The sequence below is a fragment of the Peromyscus eremicus genome, chromosome 4 (assembly GCF_949786415.1).
Source record: "Peromyscus eremicus chromosome 4, PerEre_H2_v1, whole genome shotgun sequence".
Taxonomy (NCBI): domain Eukaryota; kingdom Metazoa; phylum Chordata; class Mammalia; order Rodentia; family Cricetidae; genus Peromyscus; species Peromyscus eremicus.
The window spans coordinates 127,745,611-127,756,693 of NC_081419.1; the positions used below are offsets into that span (position 1 = coordinate 127,745,611).

Here is an 11,083-nt window from a genome sequence, read left to right on the forward strand (position 1 = left end):
CGCAGTCTGGTGTGGGCAGTCAAAGCTGTAAGTGCAGGAGCCGTAACAGGTCAAACCCACCCACAAGCTCGTCACCTCTGGGCATCTGTCAGTCATAGGCGGCCCCCAAGGGCCAAAGGAATTGTAAATGCTTTGCTCAAAGGACTTAGGGTTTAACGCACTCATGGATTCCCAGTCACTGCTCCCTTCTCCCAGATCTCAGCCCCATCACCTCTTCCAAGAAACTTTGGTTTTCTCACTTGTAAGAGTCCCAGAACACATGCTGCAGGTACAGCGAGACACACGCACACACAAAAGCATCTGACACAAATACAGTTCACTGTGTGTTGCATCTTTACTAATGCTCAGAAATGTCCGGAAGGCGCACAGCAAGCCGACTCTAACACTCCCTTTTCTGCACTTAGATAATATGCATGACTTCCTACCAGTCACTGGGTCAGTTTTCTTCCTCTCAAGTGGTTACATACAGAAAGGAAATTAAATCAGATAGGAACAGGGAACTGAGCATTCCCTTTGACCCTAGCCTCACATCGGCATAGAGTCCCAAACCCAGCCCTAACACCATCAAAATATTTATTAAAACCAAAGCAGGAGGGAACAGAACTGTTAAGAAACAAATCAAAGTGCAGTTTGGAGGGTGGGGAGGACAATGGAGGTGCACTCCGACCACTAGGGGGCCCACACCCACCCTCCTGTCCACTGTGTCAGTGAAGGCCCTCACCCACTTTTTCCAACTCAAATCCACATGGGTGCAGCTAGGGTGCTGGTACAACCTCCTAATAGGGGACCATCTCTCCAACCCATCCATGGTTGTCAGTCTGTTCCCCGCCTCCCGCTTTCCCAATAAATAAACTGCTTGGGCCTCAGCTCCTTTGGGGTTGGGCAAAGGGGGGAAAAACCCAGCTTAGGGGACCCTGCCCTTGCTTCAGAGTATAGGAAGTTGGGGCATTAGCCCCATATCCCTCCCACCTTAGCTTATTCCCCAGGCTTGCCAGAGGCCTCGATAAATAAATAAACGCTCCATTAAAGCTTCGATCGGAAAACCTTTAAGCAGTGCTCTTGCTGCCCTGCAAACCCAGCCAGCCAAGCTGCCCCACCTGGCCTGACTGACACACAGGATTCTGGGAGCAGGCAGTCACCCTGGGCCTCACAGGGCCTCTGCAGCAAGGACACCGAAAGTGCAGTTAGAGCCCAACCCCACCCCAATGCGCACACATGCACACGTGGACACACCAGGATGTGTCTGCAGCACACATACAGATGTGTTCACCTTCATTCCCCGGTACACACACACACACACACACACTCACACACACACACACACTCACACACACACACCCCATACAAAATCCTTCCCCTTTTGGTCTGCTCAATCTGGCAGCAGCCAAACCCCAGAGCTAGAAGCTACTGCACGGAGAAGAGGGTATGAATCGTGCTTTTCCAATGAGGCAGGAAGGATGGCCCAGGGCAGGAGGCTCCAAAGCTGCAGCCAGGGTGGGCATCTCCAGACGCCCAGGCTCCCTAGGCTTCTGTCAGAAATCCAGAGGGGTGAGGTCCCCAAAGTCACAGTCAAAGAGATCTCTGATGCCTTCACCCTCCTCTAGGCCAAAGTGGTAGTCAAGGGCCTCATGAGGTGGGGAAAGGCTGATGAACTCCCCAGGGAGGAGTCCAGAGAAGTCTTCTCGAACATGCTCCAGGAGTGAGTCAGCAGCCACCAGCGGTGACAGATGGTCTTCTTCCATGGGGGTCCTCAGGCTGCCCATCCGTGACAATACTGGTTCTGGGGAAAGCAGGCATTACAGGTTAGAGATGGCCCGGCAGGAAAGGAGCTGCCACGACTACCTGCCCAAATGGGAGAACAGGACCTGCCCCTACCTACCTTGCTCCAGGCCTAGCAGGGACTGGCTGGGATCCAAGGACGCGGATGTGGAGGGAGGTGATGGTGGAGGCCCTGCAGTGCCAGGCTCAGGAGTCCGGTCCTCCCCAGACGATGTCTCCTGGCACGGGGTCCTCCCAGGGCTGATCCCCCCTGCACTCTCCTCAGGGCACAGGAAAACATCGATGGGGCCTTGTTTGCTCTTAAGAGAGATCTGAAACGTCTGGGTGGAGGCAGCAAGCAGGGTAAACTGAGGCCCAGGTGACCATCAGCCCAGCCCACCCTGTCTTGGTCAGGCCTGGGGTCACAATTCTCACCTCCGCAGAGTCCACAGCTTGTAGTTGGGTCTCAGGAGGGGCCTTGATCACTATGACCATCTGTTCCGCGGGGTCCGCTATGCTACGAAGGTCCTGGCAGGTCACATAGGCCAGGGTTGGGAGAGTCAAGGAGCATTTGACCTTTGAGGAACCCCTCCCTCAGCCCACAGAGCAGGGCCCACACCTACCTAGTCACTCTGTCTTGACTCCTTCTTCACAAGGCCTAGTGCTCAGAGCCTCATTCCCAAGCTTCAACTGCCACATCTGTACAGTGAGACTACCTACCCATCTAATTCCAAACTAATGGCTGCCTGTGACAGTTCCACATAAAATGCTCAGCAGGTCTCCAGGCTGGGAGATGGAAATTGCTTTTGACAACCTTGCTGTTGTTAATCAATGGTATTCACTAAAAAAACACATTCTAATGAAGTTTCTTTTTGTGAATGAAAAAGTCTTAACTTTGAAGCTACAATCAGGCACTAAATCAATGACTAATGAAAGGTTTGTCATTACTGGTACTAGCTTTTCTCTTTGATGACAAGGTCTCACTGTATAGTCCAGTGGCCTGTGATTATTTTTATTGAGACAGTCTCACTATACAGCCTTGACTAGTCTTGAATATGTAGCAGTTTCTGCCTCATACCTGGTCTGGAGATTACAAGCACACACCAGAATACTGGGCTTTTCTTTGTTTTGTTGAGACAGGGTCTCATTGTGTATCCTTGGCTAGCCTGGAAGTATGTAGACCAGGCTGGCCTTGAGTTCAGAGATCTACTTGCCTCTGCCTCCAAGGGTTGTGTACCACTGGACTTTTCTGTGTATGACTGTTTTCCCAACATGTATGTGCACTACATATGTACCTCCTGCCTTCAGAGGTCAGAAGAGGACATCAGATGCACTAGGACTAGTTACAGATGGCTGTGAGCCACCATGTGGATGCAAAGAATTGAACCTGGGTCCTCTACAAGAGCAACAAGTGCTCTTAACTGCTGAGCCAACTCTCCAGTTCTGGGCTTCTTTTAAAACGTATTACTTACTTTAAAGCTTATTACTTTGTGTGTCTTTGTGTACACATACACATGCCACAGGGGATGTGTGTGTACACACGTACAGGTCAGAGACAGCTTGCAGGAGTTAGTTCCCTCCTTCCACTGGGGACTCAGATGGCCAAGATTGGCCAAGAGCACCTTCACTCATCAAGCCATCTCATGAGCCCTTTTTCTTTCTTTCTTTTTTTCTTTCTTTCTTTCTTTCTTTCCTTTTTTTTTTTTTTTTTTTTTTTTTTGGTGTTTCAAGACAGTGTTTCTCTGTGTAGCCCTAGCTGTCCTGGAACTTGCTCTGTAGATCAGACTGGCCTCAAACTCACAGTGATCCACCTGCCTCTCAAGTGCTGGGATTAAAGGTGTGCACCACCACCATCCAGTTTTTTTTTTATTATGTACAATTATGGAAATGGATATTACCACCCTCTTTTACAGATAAAACTTAGGCCCATAAAAGCCAAGTAATCTGTTCAGTGTCCTATGGTGAGTAAATGCAAAGCCAGGTCTTGTTTCCAAACCCAGAATCTTTTAGAATCCAGAGCCCTAGGTAACCTCTCTAGTCTCAGTGTGGTGCCACCACTGGCCAAGCTTGCCCGCCATGTTCCCTGGCCAATGCAAGGATATCGCTGGCTGTCTGAGTCCTCAGAAAGCAGCTGCAGCTGCGTGGTACAGATGTGCATCAGGTGATCCAGCTGCTGCTCACTCTCCTGCAGTTGCTGTAGGTCCTGGGTCAGGCCTTCGAGCCGCTTACTGATCCCCACCATAGTGTGGCTGCCCCTGTGGGAAGCCGGTGAAGGGCTAGCAGTCCTCAGGCCCTCCATCCACCAGCCCTGGCACTCAAGGCAGCCTGCCACCGCCACTGTTCTGTGAGAAGTAGGCAAGCTCTTCCCCGCTCTGGCTCTGCTCCCCAGCTAGGCTCCAAGTTAGACTGGCAAGGGCTTAGTAAAATGCCTGGTCTGTCAGCAAACACCTACATATCCCCACCAAGGAGCCAGGAAACCACACACGTGCCATGGAATGCCACCAAGACACACCGTCAAGTGAAGAGAAACAATACAGAATGAAGAATGATCTATCAAAAACCAAGAAGGCAGATATAGATGTACCAGAGGGGGCAGCAGGACGCCTGGGGAGAGAGGGAAATACAAGGGGAAGTCGTAACAAAACTTAAAACATCTGTAAGGCCGACCTCAGTGATGACGGCAAAAGCTGGAATGGTAGTTGCACAGTGGTCCAAAAATGGGCAGCACCAGGAAAAGGAACAGGAAACCTTCAGCAGGGGTGTGTGTGTGTGTGTGTGTTTACTGGATGAGACACCTCGTATAGCTATAGGGAGCTGGACCTGATAGATCTGTGTATCTATCACCCCAGGGAAGACACTTCTCCTCAGACCTTGGTTTCCCAGCTGTCAGGAATGTGGGAAGCCACTGCAGGCCTGGTCTGGCTGCCACCAGCCCAGCAACTGGTCAGTACTTACAGCCACTGGATATGATTCTTGGACTTCTTGGAAATGAGCTGGATGCCCTCCAGGACGTTGGTGATGTCATAGATGCGCCGTTTCTGCACTTTCAATACCTCAGCTGCCCAGTTCAGGTCAACAACACCATCAGCTGAGCGGCTCAGCAGCTCCAAGAAGCGTTTGGTGGTAAGATTTAATGATGTCTCATAGCGAGACTTCTCCCCTGGAGATTTCACACCTGGGGGGCAGGGGTTAGGCTAGGCAGGGCTCCTCAAACACTCAGCCTGCCCCCAACAGGCCTGACTCCCCAGCGGTGCAGAGTGGCAGGATGAGGTGGGAGGCAAAGGGCTCCTTCCTCTTAGTCAGGCCAAGCAGAAAGGCCCTGTGGCTGCTGTCTGCCAACCTAAGCATTCCTCTGTGGCTGGGGAACTCCCCACCTCCAAGGCCCAAGGAAGTCCTGTCAGCCAGCCATTCCGGCTGCCTGCTGGGGCCCCAGAGTCTACAAGCATGCCCACCCCCAAATCTGGGCCTGAGAAGCTAGAGTCAACCAGCACCTTTCCCTGGGTGGCGGCCTCTGCCCCGGAAGGAACCACTGCTCCCAGCCAGATACTGATGGTCAGTTTCCAGATCCAGCCTCCGTTTCACCTGTAGCAGAAACACAAGAAGATGCCCAGTAACCAGGAGTGAGACTGCACAAAAGACTCTGCTAAGGGCTTGGTACCCCAGTCTTTTTTTCTCTATTAGGATGCCTAGGTTTGCGAGCAGAGACAGATCCTAAGGCACACAGCATTGGGTTATCCTACCTTACAAATCATTCAAGTGCAGGACTGAAGATTGAGTTCAAGTTTTAGGTCCAACAGGTGTGTTTTTTTTTTTTTTGTTGTTGTTGGTTGTTGTGTGTGTGTGTGTGTGTGTGTGTGTGTGTGTGTGTTTAATACATCAGCAAAGAAAAAAAATCACCGCTGGAATGCTAGAGATTAAAGTGAAGGCCTTGTGTATACTAACATAGAAGCTACCATTTAGTCTCCTCAGTTCCTACAACTATAAGGTCTCACTATTTAACCCAGGCTGGCCTCAAACTTACTGTGTAGCCAAGGATGACCTTGAACTACTTTTCTTCCTGCCTCTATCTCCCAAATACTGGGCTTACAGGCACGCGCCACCAGGACTTCCTACTTCTGGAACTTCTTTCAAAGACAAGTGCTAACTTCCTTCCTCTTAAATGCTAGCCAGAACGGACAGTGTCACTTCTGACACTGGTCACTGAGGTCCTGGAGCTCCTTGGATCAGGTGGCAAGGGGCAGGAGAAAAGCTGCTGTGCCATACCTCACGGAGCCCCAAAGATAAGCCCTGCAGGCGAAGAGCTGAGAACCCCTCTAGGTGAGGAGGAACATCACAAGCTTGGAAGCAAATCTTGCAGTCTTAGTCATGCTTTCTGATGAGGACAAGGCTAGAAGCCCACAGAGACTACGTAATAAGCCACCAAGGAAGGGTAGAGGTCCCCCGGGCAAGTAAGTCACTTCTCTAGTTTCTAACTCATTTACACATCTTTAACCATGGCAGCAGCTGGTGCCTGTGGACTGACACCACCCCAATGGCTCCCTTTGCAGATTAAAGCAACCCATGTTCAAGATCACAGTCAGGAAGTGACAGAGCCACAGTTCCCACCCAGATCTGTCTGAGGAAGACCCCAAGCTGCTCATCTCCATGCCCTCTGGTTTAGGCTAGACACGCGGAGATGGAAAGGATCCTGAAATCCCACGGACAGATAGCTCAAGCCACCCTGACGGGACCAGACTTGCTGTCCTCTCGCCAGCCACAGGCCTTTCTCAACTAAAGCCGCGTCCAACCTGGCCCACCACCTGTCACATTCACTTGCCAAGAATTCTACCCACAGCCATTATCACCCTCCCACTGGACAGTCCAGCTGTCCCTACACTGGTCTCCCTCCACATCTCTGCCTCAGAAAAGCCTTCCAACAGCATTCCTCACGAGAACTGCTGAGATGGACTTCTCCCGATCCCTGCCTCTAAGGCTTAGCCTATGCCTCTCTCCTCACACCCGTAGCTCCCTCCAGCGGGACCCTTAACAATTACTTAAGTGATGTTACCCTTCTCTCTACACTGCCTCAAGCCCAGCCTTTGACTACATCCATTACAAACTGCACAGAGCTGTCTGTCTTCCTGCTTACTGCCTCCACCTCAGAGTGTCCTTGGATCCAATGCACCTCTGCATCACTGTCTGCCACAGGTCTCAGTGCCAATCAACATGGGTTGACCAGACTCCCCACCCTCTCACGCCAAAACAGGACAACCTGTGAGGAAGAGGATCACAAGCAGGCAGACATCCTATGCTGTCTGTGCAGGGCAGGGTACTGTTTCCCATACATTTCCTCACCAAAATCTTCTCTGATAGCAGAATCTATGGTGCTCTCCATCTTGGGATAGACCTGTAGCCAGGGAGAAACCCAAGATATGCACCCCAATGGGCTGACAGAGCCCCACCCAGGAGCAAGACTCTGATATACAAACTAGCCAGGAATACCTTCTCCCCAGTATCCTGGCCCTTGCTGACCCCTAAAGGCAAGTAAGGGGCTCAAACCGATGCCTGTTTTCATCACTCCTCTCTAGAACACCCTAGCACTAGGATCCTACAAGCCACAGGTGAAGACACTCGCTAGTGAAAATAGCTGAATGACTCAAACACCCATCCACAGGAAGGGCCACAAAAACTGTTTACTTAGCCCCTGGAACAGCATGCAGTCTCAGTGAAGTACGGAGGCAGGCCCAGGCCAACACAGAATGCTCTCACAGACACGCAAGGAAACCACTGTGACAGGTTCACACACACACAAACACACACACACACACACGGTCCTTTCCTGGATTAAAAATCTCAGCTGTTGGGGGCTGGAGAGATGGCTCAGTGGTTAAGAGCACTGACTGCTCTTTGAGAGGTCCTGAGTTCAATTCCCAGCAACCACATGATGGCCCACAACCCTCCATAATTCGATCTGGTGCCCTCTTCTGGCCTGTAAGCATACATGTAGACAGAATACTGGATACATAATAAATAAATAAATATTTAAAAAAAAAAAAAAATCTCAGCTGTTCTCTAGTTCAGTTTGTAACAGAGTGTGCTTCAGAAACAGGAAGACTTCTATGGGAGAGCAGGACAGACTGCTGCCTCCTCTGGGCGACGAGAACGACATTCTGTCTGAACATGGAACAGTCTCAAACAGCCCAGGCTGGCCTCCAGCATGATCTGCAGCTGAGGAAAGCCTTGAACTCTTGATCCTTATATCTCTACTTTGTAAGTACTGCCATCACGCCTGGCTCACAGCAATTTTTAGAACTATTAAAAAAATTCTGAGGACGGCAGAGTACTTCTTCAGCATACACTAAATCCCGGGTTCAATCCCCAACAGCATTACGTAGGCAGTGACCAGCCAGGTATACACAGAATAAAAATGTTACCTCTAAAACAAGAGCCCTGAGCTACAAATGGTTTTTTATAGACCTAATGTACAATACTACATACTTGCTATAGTAAACGAGTATTACGTGTGTAATGGGAAGCCTCAGCTTCTCACTGTTACCATTTTGTAATAGGGTCTTTGTAGTGCAGCTGGCTTTGAATTCAAGAGTTGGGATCCTCATTCTTACTTGCTTAAATTGTAAGATATGCCAATAAACCAAGATAGACTGTATTTTGATATATTTTTATTTAATTAACTTTTTAAGAAATTTGTGTATGAATGAGTGTATGTGAACATGTGGGCATGGGGCAGAAGACACCATCAAATCCCTTGAAGCTGGAGTTACAGGCATCTACAACCTCAATGTGGGTGCCGGGATCCAAACTCTAGTTGTCATAATAGAGCAAGTTTACTTTTAAAACTTACTTTTAAGGCAAAGTTTCATTATATAACCCTGGCTGGCCTTGAACTTGTGGCAATTCTCCTGTCTCCACTTTCCCCCTATAGGATCTACACACACACACACACACACACACACACACACACACACACACACACAGAGCCATGACAAGGTAGAGGTGGGCAGGCAAGGCAAAAAGGGAATGTCTGAATTGCACGGAGTTCTGTACACAGGAAGCATTCAACAAGTGCTTGCTGGGTGGAAGCCAAGCCTGAAGCTTATTTCAAGGGCTGCCCCCAAAAATGCCAGAGCAAAGTCAGTAGAGGCCAAAATCCAGATCCACACTCCCGGCCTTTGGCTCCAGGATGTTGTCAGCCTCTCCCACAGAAAATGTTTGCCGGCCCTTAAGTACCATGGGGGCAGGGGATCCTCAGCTACCTCTGCACCTAGCATGTAATGGGGACTCACTAAGCCAACTGGAGTGAATGGAATGTTTGGTCAAATGCAGACTACCTGTCCAGGCCCCAAGCTCCTACCTGCAGGCAGGCACAGGCCCCTGGAGTATGTGGAAGGCAAGCTAGCTGACCCACCAAATACAAGCCGGCTCTCACTGGGAGGAAGGGCCATTAACAATCAGGAAATACCACTCCCTGCCTGAATGGCTGGGGAAAGTTCCACCATCTCTGGGCTTCAGCCTCCCCATCTATAAGGGTCAAAAAGGGTGGCCCACAGGGTTAAGTGGGTGATGCGCTTAGCCTAGCACACGAAACATCCTTAAAACAATAGTAGCTGCTATTGTTGTTATTATTATTAGCATCTTGGTGATTCCGGAAGGAAGGCAGCACTGGGCACTGGGCCAAGGGGGCTATGGGCCTTCCCAAGATGCCTCAGGGACCAGCTGCCACCCACACCCCTTCAGCAGTTGAACAGCTTCTACTCTGGGTACTAGGCCCTGCCCCTTCCATTTGCTCCAAGCCCCCCGCTGAGAACCCCCCTCCTGTCTGCTCCACCCCCACAATAAAGTTGGTGGCCCACACCCTGTGCCGGCGCCCGCCCCTGCTCCGATCCAAGTTCCAAGCTTCCACTCTCCACTGACTCAGCTGCCTTTTCTAGGCCCCCAGCCTAAACTGGTCTTGAGCTGCTTGCTGTTCAGGGATAAGTGAAGACTTTATCCAGGGATCTCCCTCCCACGTCTCCTCTCTCCAGGCACTGGAGGCCCCTTCCATAGATCTCAGGGGCCCAGCCCACCCAGTCTTCCAGAGGCTCCGGGGTCTGCCCGCCTGATTAATAAAGTTCCATGGCAACCAGGGGCTGGAAGGGTGGCAGATGGAAGGACGTGCAGAGGAAGAGGTGCAGCAGCTGGCCCAGCACCCCGCCCCTGCAGAGAAGGCCTCCCAGCCAGGAGGCCTATCCCCAGAGGCCTGCAAGGCTAGGCCTGCACCTGGCAATCCAATATCGAGGCACTAAGGAGGGGTCTCCCCAAGGGGTCTCCATCAGTCACCCTCCTTCACCTCTCCCAAGCAACCGCGCTCACTACCCAGCCCTAAGTTCTGCGCCAAGCCAACAGACATCAGTTAAAATACCAGCCCCACCACCTGCAGCTGCGTGAAGCACTTCCCTGTCTGGGCCTCAGTTCCTCCCTCCGGCAGATGGGCACGTGACAACACCCAGCTCCCAGCAGAACTGAGAATGTTGGCCGAGGTTCTAAGTGTGCCAAAGGCTGGGCGTGCACTAAGCCAGCACCAGCTGAATACACGTGAACCCCATTATCATGAACGGATCCGACGCTCTGGTGAGGAGGAACGCTGAGGCCCAGAGCAAGGCGCAGCAAACCGGGACAGGCAGTCTGTCACCGCGCGCCCCGGGGCGGAGCCCCGAGGCCCAGCCCAGGCTCCGCGCCGCCCAGCGCTGCAGCCCGCCCCTCCCCCGCCCGCGCCTAGGGTCCGTACCGGCGGGCGGCCGAGAGCGGGACGCGGTGCACTAGGCGCGGGCCGGGGTGCCTGCGGCGTGGCGAAGAGCAGCACGTCAGGGTCGCGGGGGCCGGCGGGCGGCGCGGCGGGGCCGGCGGGGACCTGCGGGGCGCCGACATCGGGCGCGGCGGAGATGATGACGATCTGCGAAGAGTCGAGCAGCCGCAGCGCGCCCGCCCCGAGCAGGGCCTCCAGCGCCGGCGCGCGCTGGCCGCCCGCGGGGGCCACGGCCATGGCGCTCACGGCCCGCGTGGCCCGGGAGGCAGGCGGCGGCGGCGGCGCGGGCCCATGGCGGCAGGCCGCGGCGAGGGCTCGATCCCGCTCCGCCCCGGCCGCCGCTGCCTGCAAAGTCCGGGCCACTTTTACGCGCCAAATCCTTTTTGCCGCGAAAGAGCCACGCGCCGCCGAGCGCCACCTCCATTGGTCGACGCGGCTGTGACGGAGGCGGCGCCGGTGGCGAACATTGGTTGCAGCGTTCGGGCCGGCGATGGAGGGCGGGACCCGGGGCGGGGCGGCCAATCCCGGGGCGGGGCGCGCGCA

At 52.7% G+C, this 11,083-nt stretch overlaps 1 protein-coding gene across 1 annotated transcript; it reads right to left on the reverse strand.

The window, feature by feature from the left end:
* Positions 1-315: 315 nt before the first annotated feature.
* E2f1 (E2F transcription factor 1) lies at positions 316-10,777 on the reverse strand. Its single transcript, XM_059261690.1, has 7 exons — positions 10,523-10,777; positions 5,250-5,340; positions 4,714-4,933; positions 3,861-4,013; positions 2,194-2,308; positions 1,880-2,099; positions 316-1,780 (listed from the first exon to the last, which is right to left on the reverse strand). Exons 1-7 carry the CDS (start codon positions 10,775-10,777, stop codon positions 1,533-1,535), a joined length of 1,302 nt encoding a protein of 433 aa, XP_059117673.1. The 3' UTR covers positions 316-1,532.
* Positions 10,778-11,083: the final 306 nt, after the last annotated feature.

Bases quoted from the DNA above. Each gene is read 5' to 3' on its own strand.
- E2f1 (XM_059261690.1), bottom strand. From the start codon at position 10,777: ATGGCCGTGGCCCCCGCGGGCGGCCAGCGCGCGCCGGCGCTGGAGGCC. The intron at 2,309-3,860 runs ATATCCTTGCAT...GACTCTCCCAAC, and splicing joins GAGGACTCAGACAGCCAGCG to CCTGGCCTATGTGACCTGCC. The intron at 2,100-2,193 runs GTGAGAATTGTG...GCCTCCACCCAG, and splicing joins AAGCTGTGGACTCTGCGGAG to ACGTTTCAGATCTCTCTTAA.